Source organism: Dendrobates tinctorius, unplaced genomic scaffold, assembly GCF_039654945.1.
Source record: "Dendrobates tinctorius isolate UK_male_01 unplaced genomic scaffold, ASM3965494v1 ptg000030l, whole genome shotgun sequence".
In the NCBI taxonomy this organism is placed as follows: Eukaryota; Metazoa; Chordata; class Amphibia; order Anura; family Dendrobatidae; genus Dendrobates; species Dendrobates tinctorius.
In genome coordinates, this window is record NW_027361698.1 from 63,570,887 (window position 1) to 63,586,699 (window position 15,813).

General features: G+C 45.3%; 1 protein-coding gene across 1 annotated transcript in view; it reads left to right on the forward strand.

The window, feature by feature from the left end:
- Window positions 1-7,566: 7,566 nt before the first annotated feature.
- The window catches only part of LOC141086252 (microsomal glutathione S-transferase 2-like), a 71,697-nt gene continuing 63,450 nt past the window's right edge, over window positions 7,567-15,813 (forward strand). Inside the window, exon 1 of the mRNA XM_073572128.1 lies at window positions 7,567-7,698. Coding sequence (XP_073428229.1) covers window positions 7,641-7,698 — 58 coding nt within the window. The 5' untranslated portion in view covers window positions 7,567-7,640. The remainder of the gene's footprint in view (window positions 7,699-15,813) is intronic.

A 15,813-nucleotide genomic window follows, 5' to 3' on the forward strand; every position in this document is an offset into this window, starting at 1 on the left:
TGGTCTGGCGCGTCGTTGTCCGCGCTCGGAGACTGCATCTTGCCGACTATGCCAAATGTAGGTAACAGCAGGTACGCAGGATGCAGTGACGAGACGCGAGACTGAGTTGAACTTTGGCTAGAGAACTTTTATGAATTTGAGCCGCTAGGGCTATGCTAAGCAACCAAAAACAATAACAGCTATTGTCCTCACAGGGACTCTGCACAAACAAACACTTTAAAAGAGAACACGACTAATCTGGCAAAGGCCGGTTGCTATAGGGCCGCGATGTTGCCGACTACAGGTCCTTATTTCCTATAGTGTCACTTATCCGTCCTGACGTCCCTCAGAGTCTCTGATGAGGCTGTGTTGGCGTCGCAGCCGCTGAGGATCTGTCATAGTCTTCGGGCGCCCAGCGCCCAGGAGGAGATGGGGCACAACAGGCCCTGAGGAAGTCCTTTAATGAGGTAACCCCCTGTAGGAACAGCGGGGGTTCTGCTCGTAAGCGAGTTCAATGAGACTCCAGTCTCCAAGCAGAGTTGTGTCGCAGTTACCAGGAGTGGCGGTTGGTAGGCCACGTGCACAGCCTGGGCCTAGGTGAAGAGTTTCTCTGTAGGCGAGGAGTAGGCCCCAACTGCAGACTGCAGCGGGGTGACGTCCACTGCAGCCGATGATGAAGAGGCCGCAGCTGTGGGCTGAAGTGGGGCGGCAGCGGGCACTGGAGCGAAGCGGCAGTGGCTGTGAGGGGCGGCGGACCAGCCGCAACAGGCTGGAGCACAGCGGTAACAGCTGCGGACGACCGTGGGCAGGAAGTGACCCCGGATTGGAGTCGAGCGACAGTCTATTGTTGGTAGGTTCGGCGCTTACTCTCCGCAGGCCACTGTAAGTCTCCCCTCTGCCGATGGTTTCCTCTCTGGTCACCGTCTGTCACTCTGGCTCTCTCAAACTCCCACAGTCTCTTGCTTCGTGTCTGCCGTTCCGCCAACTGACTCCCCTGCACGCTCCCTGTCCCTTTTATACTCGCCCCTCCCCTTGCTGTCCTGTCACTCTCAGCAGTCCACTCTCCTCCTTCGTTCCCCGGGTACTGTTCCCTTAGGAACCTAGATGGCGATCCCCTTGGTTCCAGCCCGGACACTCTGCGGGGGCCCTCCTCCCTACATGTGCGTGCTGCCAGAGGGAGAACGGGTGCAGGACCGCCATCTGTGCCCCGATTCACCGGGGTATATCTGCCGAGCCACGTCGGGCTCCGACAGTGTAGTGGTCCACGCTCCTCCGGCCACATCAGTAAATGGACTAGGGGCCCAGTGAAAGGTACTGGACACTGACCACTACAGCATCTACAGTTGGGGAAACTTCTGACACAATAAGTGTACAACAGAACTGCCGTTACCTTGTGCATTATCTCTGCATATTATATACACCTGAATTATCAAAATTAGGTCTATTTACTATAGAAAAGAGTAGACTTAGGAATATATATGTACAAGTATATCAGAGGGCAATACAGAGATCTCTCCAATGAACTGTTTGTAACAAGGACTGTGACAAGAACAAGGGGGCATTCTCTTCGTTTGGAGGAAAGACAATTTCTGCACCAGCATAGAAGAGGGTTCTTCACGGTAAGAGCAGTGAGGCTCTGGAATTCTCTTCCTGAGGAAGTGGTGATGGCCAACTCACTGAATGAATTTAAGAAAGGAATGGATGCTTTTCTTGTGAGTAACAGCATAGAAGGTTACGAATAACATAATATTATAGGTAGATGGTTGACCCAGCTTAGGGGAAGGAATTTTTTTCCCTATGGAGAAAATTGGCTTCTACTCTGTGGGTTTTTTGCCTTCCCCAGGATCAACAATGCAGAACAGCTGCACTAAAAATAGGCTGAACTAGATGGACATAAGGTCTTCCTTCAGCCTTCAAAACTATGTTACTATGTTTATTCCTGCGTTTAACCTTTTATCTCCATGCAAAGAGTAAGTCTCCTGTTAGATTAAAACTGTTTAAATTGTTAACTCTTGCTCTGCCTCCTATCACTGCATCCCACAACCTGCTGACACTTGGCGTAGTTGGCAGGATGCAGTCCACAGGAACAGAGGTGGCAGAACAAGCGGTTAGGAGAGCTCCAAGAGCCAGCATCTCATTGGGGACAATGTTGAGTAACCTCCCAAAATTTACAGGGAACAGCGCCCTACTATGGGACTGGACTGAACGGGTCAGGGGTATGTTGAGGATGCACCCCATGGCCCCTGCAATGGAGGCAGAGATTGCCATGATGGCCCTAGACGGAGAAGCAAGATGCTCCGTCATGCTATGGCCCCAGCATGAATGAAACACCTTTACCAAGGTGTTACAAATCCTAGAAGAGATGCACGGGGACGCCACAGACGTTGGGGAGTTACGCATGTGCTTGTTTAGTCATGTTCAAAGGGAGGGGGAGACTGTGACCCAATACAAGCAAGAAATCCACGCTGCGATTGTGAGGTGGGATGATGTAGGCGTAGGACCCGCTGACATAATTCTAAGAGACAAGATCGTGGCGAGCCTCAGAGACGTGCCGCTTAAGCAAGGTTTGCGGGCGCTTATGACTTTTGTAGATATTGGGGAGGAAGCGCACAAAAGGGAACAGGAGCAGGGGACCACAGCCTTGGCAGGGATGGTCCGGAGCTGTGAATTACCTACCCCGAACGAGGAAGAGCCGGAGTGGTCCCGCAAATTACGGCAGGGAATGTGGAAAATGAGGGCAGAAATCGAGAGACTAAAGGAAGCCATTGCTCCTATTTTGGAGTCCAATACCATACCCCGGAGTAACCTATGGCAAGAGTTAAGAGAAATCAGAGGAGAGAAACGGAGCATAAGACCAACCCCAGCAGCAGCCCCAGAATCTAATTCCATGTCCTGGGGTGAAGCGCGATTACAGAGGGGGTATGCCTCTTGTGGAGGATGGCGATCCTGACTGAAGCGCCCACCAGACAGGCTCAGAAGTGAGTGTTGTACAGATGGAAGAATGGGACACCTGTCAAGAAGTTGCCCTACAAGAGACAGCCGATGGCGAAGATTCACTCACCCTTCCGAAGATCATGCCCACTATAGAGAGTGCTGCCACTAGAAGAAATGGTACGGTGAGAGGAGGGGAACCTCACCCAGAGCAAGGCAGAGCCATGACGTCGGACACCGAGAAGAGAGGGAGAAGATGTCGACTATCTACAGTAAGATGTCTGTGCTGCTCAGTCATGTGGAGGCGAATTAGGTGGAACGCCAAATTGGATCCAATGGTCCTGTTGTGAGATTCAACCTGAAGGGGAAGAAGGGATGCTTACCCAAGTAGTCCACCGAATTATATCGCGACCTTGCCTATCACAAGATCCCGAAGGATGGGAGAAAGTGCCACGTGTCCCTGAAATGCTCACCCTCACGGTTCCCGATGGTGATGAGGAAGAACCACTTGCCTCTCTCTCTGGAATGGATAGTTTGCCGCCCGCTAGTCCAAGGGAAGTACGTAGGCCTGAAACTTCAGAAATTGCTGCTCCATTGAACCAGTACGTACTCCCATCCTCTACGACCCAACCTGACTTTACCACTTAACTTGAAGTTCTGAGTACTCCTAATGAGTAAATTCAAGAGGATCCTCAAAATACTCAGTGTGACCACGCTGGTATTCCGCCTCTGCGGTATGCGCAGAACAATCTTCTTAGGCAAAACTGTTATGATTGGGTCACCGAGGAGGAGCGCAAGCCCAAGTTAAGCCACAGAAAACCAGAGAGGTTGGTAAATAAGCGGATTGCAGACCCCTTATCCTATCCACACAACTAGCAGTAGCCGTGGAGTGTACTTACGATGATCCTAGACGCCTCGGCACAGCCGGAGAGCTAACTAAGCCTAAAGTAAGAAAGGGGAAATCTAAACTGCCCCATAGCAGACACAAAAGGAATAAATAGCCCCCAAACATATATTGTCGATGAGACAAGATGAAAACACAAACGCAGGTAGGAAAATAGACAGAGCAAACGATGTGGCCCACACTGACTAGACAGGACAGGAAAGGAAAGACACTGTCTGCAATCACACAAAAACCCTGCAAAAAAGTCCAACACGTCTGATGCAAAAAATACTGAAGTCGCACGACTTCGCCCACTATATCAGCACTCTGGTATATTCTGAAAGCAGAGCAAAAAGAGGCCAATCTAATAAGGGACAAAAACAAACTGGCACAAGCAGTAACATATGGATGGTGATTCAGCACAGCCCCAGCTGGAGCCGGCTGACCCACAAAAAACTGAAATAGACAAAAACAGATCAAATGTAAACAGAATAGCAAATGAACACTTAGCTGAACATGCAGGGACTGAGCTGGAAACTAAGACCTCAGGAGGCAGGAAGAAAATCACCAGCAGGGATAGAGGGAGTCGGCTGTCTTAAATCCCAGTCTGAAACCCCAGATCTCCAATCGTCGTCCTCATTATCAGGTGGCAAGCCTCTGTTAATCAGATCAGCTCGATTAGGGTACCGTTACACCTAGCGATGCACCAGTGATCCCGACCAGCGATATGTCATGGTCAGGATCGCTAGGTGGTCGCTAGTGAGCTGCCACACAGGCAGATCTCACCAGCGACATCGCTGGGGACGGGGATCGCTAATTACCTGTCAGACGCGGCGATCCTGCATCCTCCCGCCCGGCTCCACGCGTCGCTCGTCGGCGCCACAGGAAGCGCCGCAGGAAGTGGCCGACGAGGAATGGTCCAGCAGCTTCTCACGCGATCAGCGATAACCAGCAGGGGAGCCGGTCGGAGGTAAGAATCACATGTAGCGATATCGCTAGCAATATCGCTGCAACGTCACAAAATCGGTGACTTTACAGCGATATTGCTAGCGATATCGCAGTGTGTAACGGGGGCTTTACCTCCAGTAACCACCAGAGGGAGCCCAGAAAGAGAACTCACAACCCCTCTGTCAATTTGACCAGCTCCACTACCTTCAGTAGTAAACAGAGGTAGGCCAGAAAGTGAATTCATAACAGTACCCCCCCCTTGAGGAGGGGTCACCGAACCCTCCTCCACGCCACCAGGCCGATCAGGATGGGCCCAGTGAAAAGCAGAAACCAATCTATCGGCATGAATGTTAGAAGCAGAAACCCAAGAATTATCCTCCTGGCCATAACCCTTCCATTTGACCAAGTACTGGAGTCTTCATCTAGCCAAACGAGAATCCAATATTTTCTCTACCTCATATTCCACATTGCCTTTAACCAATACATGGTCAGGAGGCGCCGCCATAGGAACTACTGGCTCCACAAACTTCTTCAACAGAGATTTATGAAACACGTTATGAATCTTAATCGTAACTGTAAGAGCCACTTGAAAAGAAACAGGATTAAGGATCTCCAAAATCTTATAAGGTCCAATGAATCTTGGCTTGAACTTTGGAGACGCAACCTTCATAGGAATATTCTTTGACGACAACCAAACCATATCACCCACTTTAAACCAGGGACCAATGGTTCTATGCCGGTTGGAAAATCGCTGGGCTTTTTCCTGAGAGAGGGACAACTTATCCACCACTTGGTCCCAAATCTGCTGCATTCTCTCTACCACAGTGTCCACACTTGGGCAGGTCGAAGATTCCACCTGCCCTGAAAAAAATCGAGGATGAAACCCAAAGTTACAGAAAAAGGGCGACATCAAAGTGGCAGAACTAGCTCTATTGTTTAGCGCAAATTCGGCCAAGGGCAAAAATGAGACCCAGTCATCCTGATCAGCAGATATAAAACATCTCAAATAGGACTCCAAAGTCTGGTTTGCTCTCTCAGTCTGTGTGGCGCCCCTGAGGCTCAGTCGCCACAGAGGTACTGCACCTTCTCCTAAGGTGCGGTGCCCCACCATCCTGGTAGGTTGGGAACTCCTTTCCATGCTCCAACACTCGCACCCCACACAACAGGGTAGTTCTGCACATCACATTGAGGTCCTTTCTTCTCCTATATATTAGGAGCACCTCTGGTGGTTCCCTGCATGGAACACTGGATGTGTTGGGAGGTGGGTGGAGTTTAGACCCATATAAAAGGTTGAGAATGTTTAGAATTAGGTGTTCAGTCTGACAGAAGGTCAGTCCCTTAGGGGAGTCGGGAGAAGGACAGTCAGTCAGGAGAGTCTGAGGACGGGTCCAAGGAGAAGGAGAGAGACGTAGAACTGTAACCTAAGCATCCATCAGAAGGAGAGACAAGTACGGAACGAAGGAGTAGAGAACAGAGAGGAGGAGTGGGTTGGAAGAGGAACCCTGCCTATAGGTTCTCAGCGCAAGGCCGGGGCCCGGTCCCCGAGGTTGTATGGACAGTTATGGTTCTGCAGCAGACACCGGTGGAGTAGTTGGCTGTAAATGCATTACTCCCATCCAAGACTTGAGGCACAACAGCGACACAGATAGAGAGCCGGGAGTGAGGCGTCCCCGAAGCAGGCTACAGCTTTCTGCCGTGCAAGTAAAGTTCTAGGAACATCTAGTTAGGAGGCATTCCAGGGTTACTAAGTGCTTCACACCACAAGGCACATTGGAGGAGTCGTTCAGGAAAGGTACATGTTGGCGGAGTGTTGGAGAGGAGAGCCCTGACTTGCCCGGGAGGTTGATTGAGTCTTTACCCCGGAGGACACGGCACGGAGGCAGGCACCAGTGTGTACCACGAACTGAGAGTAAAGCTTTGAAACTGCAATCTCTGGTGTCCTCCATTCCTTCGTCGCTAGCACCTTCAGCACCGCTACATCTGGGTACCAGTATTCCATCTGGTGCTTGGGGACGGGGGCAACTTGGGCCTGTGCGATTTCAATTGCCAGGGCTGATATCAGCCCCAGTCTGTACCTCTATCTATCTATCTATCTATCTATCTATCTCTATCCCATATCTATCTATCTATCCCATATCTATTTATCTATCCCATATCTATCTATCTACCTATCTATCCTATATCTATCTATCTATCTATCCCATATCTATCTATCTATCTCATATCTATCTATCTATCTAAAAAAAAGAAAACAAAATGCAGCACCAAAAGAAAACAAAGGGTGCAAAAAATCCTTCCAGGTATGTACCAAACCTCATGCTATAGTCCTAAAGAACAAAGGCAGCACTGCAATAGAAAAAATAAGTGTGAGAAAGGGAAAGGTCCACATCTTGGAACAAAACTTCACACATGGGCCAATAAATCACACTTATTTTTTCTATTGGAGTGCTGCCTTTGTTCTTTTGAACAATATCTATCCCATATCTATCTATCTATCTATCTATCTAATGGAGTGTGGATTGGACAAATATAAAAGAGGAGGATGGACAAGAAATGACATCACAAATCTTTTTTTTTGTTAAATAACATATCTTTATTTAGCTTACAAAAACACATATAATCCGCATTAAAAAAAATGCATGAAAATCCACATCAAAAACGCATAAAAAGCGCCTGGATTTTTATCTGCGTTTTCTGCAAAGAGGTGAAGATAATTCTGCAGAACAATCTGCAACGTGTGCACATACCCTAACCCCTGTCAAAGAACTATAGCATCTGCAGAATGAGTGCCTTCCAGCAGACAAGGTGTTAATGTATAGTACGGAAGTGGGAGGTGGGCCTTGGATTGCTGCGAGTCTGCTCCCCATTGCACTCTACCTCACTCTTTCTCTCCTATAACATGGCTTCTGACATAGTCCTTCTTGCTGCTGTCTCTGTGTTATCTGCCTGCCAGCAAGGTAAGTGTTCTGCTCTGTGAAGTCTTGAGCTGTGCCGGGATCATCTCTCCATGTGCAGGGCATTGTGGAATGGAGCCTATTCCTTACATATCTCCGCAGAAGAACCTTTAGTAATGAAGACGACATGGTCTGAGATGGTTTAGTGACTCCTGCATTGAGCGGTGGTTTGGACACGATGACTCTGGAGGTCCCTTCCAACTCTAACATTCAATGATTTTATGAAGAACTTCTAACTCCCGGCTTGGGGCAACAGGACAGAAAGGTTGTGGAGCAGATGTGCTGATGTGATGGGATGTTTTGGATGATTCACATATAAGCTTTGCATAATCAGCAACACAGTTTCCTCCTTTACCTCCTGTTTGATCCAAGTGGACTGGAATGTAATAATTCCATATTTCCATAATTCAATTAAAAGGACATCTTGTAGGTGACAGGGTCATTCCCGGTATTATGGCTGGATCGTATCCATATGTTCACCACTACGACTTAATAGACATATCCATGTTTTCTGTAGGAGAATTTTCCTTCATTACATGATTATATATATCGTACAATAAATTATCTGATTAGTCCCAAATTGTGCAAATAGTCACAACATTTTCCTGTAAAATACTTGGGAAGGCACCAGTGCTGCGTGGGAACATAGTGGTCATTTCTCAGGGTGGAACCGCTGTTACATTAGAGCAGCATGACTGTTGTTCCAAGAGGAATATTTGCATCACTTTTTGAATAGATGTAAGATTTAGAACACACTTTCTGATTCTCTTAAGTCTTAGGCTATGTGCCCACATTGCAGAAATGCTGCAGAATTGTCCAAATTATCTGTATGTCTGTGGCAATCTTTAACTGCTTCTGATGTTTCTATCTTTTTAACCATAGTTGGCATATAAGTCATCTGTTTTCTTATAAAGCAAAGTCCATTCACTGATAGAACAGTCTGAAGTCCAATGCCTAACATAAGACCCCCACACTGATTAGACTAATGGCATTTGAACCCACAACATGAGTCTCTCCCACACAGAGATGATGACAGGGAAAAGAGTGATCCAGCAGGTCCGATTTCCAAGGGCCAGTCCTTTTGTTTTCAGGAAGTTAAATCATGACTTCATACTCGGCTGCGTGCCCTTTCACATAATGCCGTTTGGTGATCTCATCACATGGTATAGCTTAGCCAATTAAGATGGGTTATTAGCCTGTATAAAAGCCTAGGCAGGGAATGCAGAAGCCTAAAATACTGGACAAATACTCCAAACATTATTATGGTGTACAACCACAACATTGAAGAAATCAGTAAAATAGTCTGTGAATAATACAGCAATTTAATTGATAGTCGAAGACTCATTGTGATTGATCAGTGATATGGTGTAGCTGGCATCTGTCCTACGGTAATTGAATTATAATTAAGCGTTTATTTTTCCTTGTTCTTAATGTGCTGAAAAGCAGAAACAAGGCAGTACAATTGTTTTTACAGAAAAAAATAGTTTACCTATGTAGCAATTACCTATGCTTCAAGATTGTTTGTTTGATAAAACCCACACGCCTGCAAAAAACGTATCAACTAAATACCCTGTTTTTGTTATCATCTCTTACTAGCACTTTCTAGCACAGTATTCATGCACGTTTGTCATACTGTGTTTTTTCTGTGTCTCAGTCTTCGGGTGGTGTGAACAGTTTCTTACTGACCTGTTCATTTTTGTGCATGTTTCATGTGTTCTTAATACATAGAGAAAAATAACAAAGTGGTGTCAAAAGCTATTGAAATTACCATAAATTAGGAAGTTTATCTACATCTAGTCCTACCCACCAATTAGTTTTTCCATATTTTTTCCTCTATTCTAACTCCTCTCTACAAATCCTTACAGCCCTTATTATCTAGCTTTTTGGAATGTCTGTTGTACATGATTATTGTCTCTCCACAATAGATTGTTTTGTTCAGTTGTCAATAATGTTGTAATGTTATTCTCCTCAACATTCAAATAATGGATAACCCCCGTTCTCCCACACATTTGACAGACTGGGATCTTCAGACAATTTTTCAAAAGTTCCAGTCATTTTCATACAGAATGCAGTCATATGTTCACTGCTTTGTACATTGCTCTTGAAGTACAGAGTGCATGCTTAAGAAAGGGGTCCATCCCGAACCGTCATGAGCGCGTCTCCATGTCAAGCTGTGCGTCGGCGTCAGCTGCTTACCCCTCACCTGTGCACACAGCCTGGACACATATAAATAATGGAGACTACTCCTGTCCTTCATTAGATAACAGAGATTTTTTGATAGTACTGCAGATGCACTTTTGTAAACATATGCCTACTGCATTATTGGTCTGTGACCAATGGCAAAACTAGATTCTGATGGGAATTCCTTTATTAATTCATGATTAAAAGCCAGATAATCTGGTTCACACCAAAACAACGTGATCACCCAAAAAAAACAAAAACCAGTGTCCCAAAAAAATAAAAAAAAATGTTTCTTCTCTCTCTTCATCTTTTTTTTTTTTTGGGACACTGGTTTTTGTTGTTTTTGTGTGATCACGTTGTTTTGGTGTGAACCAGATTATCTGGCTTTTAACCCCTTCACCCCCAAGGGTGGTTTGCACGTTCATGACCGGGCCAATTTTTACAATTCTGACCACTGTACCTTTATGAGGTCATAACTCTCGAACGCTTCCATGGATCCCGGTGATTCTGACATTGTTTTCTCGTGACATATTGTACTTCATGTTAGTGGTAAAATTTCATTCAAATAACTTGCGTTTATTTGTGAGAAAAACGGAAATTTGGCAAAAATTTTGAAAATTTCGCAATTTTCCAACTTTGAATTTTTATGCCCTTAAATCACAGAGATAAGGCACACAAAAAACTTGATAACTAACATTTCCCACATGTTTACTTTACATCAGCACAATTTTGGAACCAAAATTTTTTTTTGTTAGGAAGTTATAAGGGTTAAAAGTTGACCAGCGATTTCTCATTTTTACAACACCATTTTATTTTTAGGACCACATCACATTTGAAGCCACTTTGAGGGGTCTATATGATAGAAAATACACAAAAGTGACACCATTCTAAAAACTGCACCCCTTAAGGTGCTCAAAACCACATTCAAGAAGTTTATTAACCCTTTAGGTGCGTCACAGGAATTTTTTTGAATATTTAAAAAAAAATGAACATCTAACTTTTTTTCATAAAAAAAATACTTCAGGTTCAATTTTTTTTATTTTACCAAGGGTAACAGGAGAAATTGAACTGCAAAAGTTATTGTGCAATTTGTCCTGAGTACGCAGATACCTGATATGTGGGGGGGAACGACTGTTTCGGCGCATGGCAGAGCTCAGAATGGAAGGAGCGCCGTTTGACTTTTTCAATGCAAAATTGGCTGGAATTCAGATTGGACGCCATGTCACGTTTGGAGAGTCCCTGATGTACCTAAACAGTGGAAACCCCCTACAAGTGACCCCATTTTGGAAACTAGACCCCCCAAGGAACTTATCTAGATATGTGGTGAGAACTTTGAACCCACAAGGGCTTTACAGAAGTTTATAACGTACAGCGGTACAATTAAAAAATCATATTTTTTCCACAAAAATGATCTTTTCACCCCAATTTTTATTTTCCCAAGGGTAACAGGACCCTAAAAGTTATTGTGCAATTTGTCCTGAGTACGCTGATACCCCACATGTGGGGGTAAACCACTATTTGGGCGCATGGCAGAGCTCGGAAGGGAAGCAGCGCCATTTGACGTTTTTGGCTGGAATTGAGATCGGACACCATGTCGCGTTTGGAAAACCCCTGATGTACCAAAACAGTGGAAACCCCCCACAAATGACACCATTTTGGAAACTAGACCCCCTAAGGAACTTATCTAGATGTGTGGTGAGAACTTTGAACCCCCATGGGCTTCACAGAAGTTTATAACATAAAGCCATACTATTAAAAAATCATATTTTTTAAACAAAAATGATCTTTTCACCCTCAATTCTTATTTTTCCAAGGGTAACAGGACCCTAAAAGTTATTGTGCAATTTGTCCTGAGTACGCTGATACCCCACATGTGGGGGTAAACCACTATTTGGGCGCATGGCAGAGCTCGGAAGGGAAGCAGCGCCATTTGACGTTTTTGGCTGGAATTGAGATCGGACACCATGTCTCGTTTGGAAAACCCCTGATGTACCAAAACAGTGGAAACCCCCCACAAATGACACCATTTTGGAAACTAGACACCCTAAGGAACTTATCTAGATGTGTGGTGAGAACTTTGAACCCCCATGGGCTTCACAGAAGTTTATAACATAAAGCCATACAATTAAAAAATAATATTTTTTCCACAAAAATGATCTTTTCACCCTCAATTCTTATTTTTCCAAGGGTAACAGGACCCTAAAAGTTATTGTGCAATTTGTCCTGAGTACGCTGATACCCCACATGTGGGGGTAAACCACTATTTGGGGGCATGGCAGAGCTCGGAAGGGAAGCAGCGCCATTTGACGTTTTTGGCTGGAATTGAGATCGGACACCATGTCGCGTTTGGAAAACTCCTGATGTACCAAAACAGTGGAACCCCCCACAAATGACACCATTTTGGAAACTAGACCCCCTAAGGAACTTATCTAGATGTGTGGTGAGCACTTTGACCCCCCCAGTGCTTCACAGAAGTTTACAACGCCCGGGCGTGAAAATAAAAAATTCGTATTTTTTCCACAAACATGATCTTTTAGTCACCATTTTTTTATTTTCCCAAGGGTACCAGGAGAAATTGGACCCCAAAAGTTGTTGTCCAATTTGTCCTGAGTATGCTGATACCCCATATGTGGGAGAAAACTACTGTATGGGCACACGTCGGGGCTCGGAAGGGAAGTAGTGACGTTTTGGAATGCAGACTTTGATGGAATGGTCTGCGGGTGTGATATTGCCTTTGGAGAGCCCCTAATGTACCTAAACAGTGGAAACCCCCCACAAATGACACCATTTTGTAAACTAGACCCCCCAAGGAACTTATCTAGATGTGTGGTGAGCACTTTGACCCCCCCAGTGCTTCACAGAAGTTTACAACGCCCGGGCGTGAAAATAAAAAATTCGTATTTTTTCCACAAACATGATCTTTTAGTCACCATTTTTTTATTTTCCCAAGGGTACCAGGAGAAATTGGACCCCAAAAGTTGTTTTCCAATTTGTCCTGAGTACGCTGCTACCCCATATGTGGGAGAAAACTACTGTATGGGCACACGTCAGGGCTCGGAAGGGAAGTAGTGACGTTTTGGAATGCAGACTTTGATGGAATGGTCTGCGGGTGTCATGTTGCCTTTGGAGAGCCCCTAATGTACCTAAACAGTGGAAACCCCCCACAAATGACACCATTTTGTAAACTAGACCCCCCAAGGAACTTATCTAGATGTGTGGTGAGCACTTTGACCCCCCCAGTGCTTCACAGAAGTTTACAACGCCCGGGCGTGAAAATAAAAAATTCGTATTTTTTCCACAAACATGATCTTTTAGTCACCATTTTTTTTATTTTCCCAAGGGTACCAGGAGAAATTGGACCCCAAAAGTTGTTTTCCAATTTGTCCTGAGTACGCTGCTACCCCATATGTGGGAGAAAACTACTGTATGGGCACACGTCAGGGCTCGGAAGGGAAGTAGTGACGTTTTGGAATGCAGACTTTGATGGAATGGTCTGCGGGTGTCATGTTGCCTTTGGAGAGCCCCTAATGTACCTAAACAGTGGAAACCCCCCACAAATGACACCATTTTGTAAACTAGACCCCCCAAGGAACTTATCTAGATGTGTGGTGAGCACTTTGACCCCCCCAGTGCTTCACAGAAGTTTACAACGCCCGGGCGTGAAAATAAAAAATTCGTATTTTTTCCACAAACATGATCTTTTAGTCACCATTTTTTTTATTTTCCCAAGGGTACCAGGAGAAATTGGACCCCAAAAGTTGTTGTCCAATTTGTCCTGAGTACGCTGACACCCCATATGTGGGAGAAAACTACTGTATGGACACACGTCGGGGCTCGGAAGGGAAGCAGTGACGTTTTGGAACGCAGACTTTGATGGAATGGTCTGCGGTTGTCATGTGCGTTTGGAGAGCCCCTGATGTACCTAAACTATTGAAACTCCCCACAAGTGACCCCATTTTGGACAGTAGACCCCCCACGGAACTTATCTAGATGTGTGGTGAGCACTTTGAACCCCCAAGTGCTTCACAGAAGTTTATAACACTCGGACGTGAAAATAAAAAAATCATTTTTTTTCCACAAAAATGATATTTTTGCCCCCAATTTTTTATTTTCCTAAGGGTAACAGGAGAAATTGGACCCCAAAAATTGTTTTGCAATTTGTCCTGAGTAGGCTGATACCCTACATGAGGGGGTAAAACACTGTTTGGGCGCATAGCAGAGCTTGGAAGGGAAGGAGCACCATTTGACTTTTTCAACTCAGAATTGGCTGGAATTGAGATCAGACGCCATGTTGCATTTGGAGAGCCCCTGATGTGCCCAAACAGTGGAAACCCCCAATTCTAACTCCAACCCGAACCCCAACACGCCCCTAACCCTAGCCCTAACCCTAGCCCTAACCCTAGCCCTAACCCTAGCCCTAGCCCTAACCCTAACCCTAGCCCTAACCCTAACCCTAGCCCTAACCCTAACCCTACCCCAACACACCCCTAGCCCTAACCCTAGCCCTAACCCTAATGGAAAAATGGAAATAAATACATTTTTTTTATTTTATTATTTTTCCCTAACTAAAGGGGTGATAACGGGGGGTTTGATTTACTATTTATGGCGGTTTTTATGTTTGGCGGCTGTCGCACGCTAAAAGACGCTTTTTATTGTAAAAATAGTTTTTGCATCACCACATATTGAGAGCTATAATTTTTCCGTATTTTGACCCACCGAGTCATGTGAGGTCTTATTTTTTGCGGGACGAGTTGACGTTTTTATTGGTACCATTTTCGGGCACGTGAAATTTTTTGATCGCTTTTTATTCCGATTTTTGGGACGCAGAATGAACAAAAACCAGCGTTTCATGAATTTCTTTTGGGGGGGGTGCGTTTACACCGTTCCGCGTGCGGTAAAATTGATAAAGCGCTTTTATTCTTCGGGTCAGTACGGTTACAGCGATACCTCATTTAGGTCTTTTTTTATGTTTTTGTCGGTTTTATGCAATGAAAACTATTTTATATAAAAAATAATTATTTTTGCATCGCTTTATTCTGCGAGTTATAACTTTTTTATTTTTTTGCTGATGATGCTGTGTGGCGGCTTGTTTTTTGCGGGACAAGATGACGTTTTCAGCGGTACCATGGATATTTATATGCGTCTTTTTGATCTCGCGTTATTGCACTTTTTGTTTGGCGGTATGATAATAAATCATTATTTTTTGCTTCGTTTTTTATTTTTATTTTTTAAGGGGTTCGCTAAAGGGGTTAACTAATGGGACAGTTTTATAGGGCAGGTCGTTACGGACGCGGCGATACCTAATATGTGTACATTTATTGTTTTTTTTTTTTATTATTTTAAAAAAATGAATTTATTGGGGAATATTTTTTTTTTTTTTTACTAATTTATTTGGCGATTTTTTTTAATTTATTTTTACACTTTTTTTTTAATTTTTTTTTACTTTATTACATAGTCCCAGGTGGGACATCACTGTCCTGTGACAGATCGCTGATCTGTCACATCACAGATCACTGTGACAGATCAGCAATCTGTCACAGGCAGTGCACAAGGCTTCCTCATGCCTGCGCTTTGCAGGCACTGAGGAAGCCAGCTTCCCCAGGCCCCCGAAGGCCCCCGTCGCCATCTTGGATTCGGGGGCCTGGGGGATAGGAGTCCCCCGCAGCAGCGCTGCACATTGCGCTGCCGTGGGGGGCTCAGGGAAGCACGGAGGGAGCCCCCTCCCTGCCGATGCTTCCCTTTAACTCCCGGTACACCGCGATCGCGTTTGATCGCGGTGTGCAAGGGGTTAATGTGTCGGGGGCGGTCCGTGACCGCCCCTGACACATTGTGCCGGGTGTCAGCTGTGATAATCAGCTGACACCCGGCCGCGATCAGCGGCGCTCACCACGTGGGCGCCGCTGATCTCGGTAGACGTACTATCCCGTCCCCGGTCAT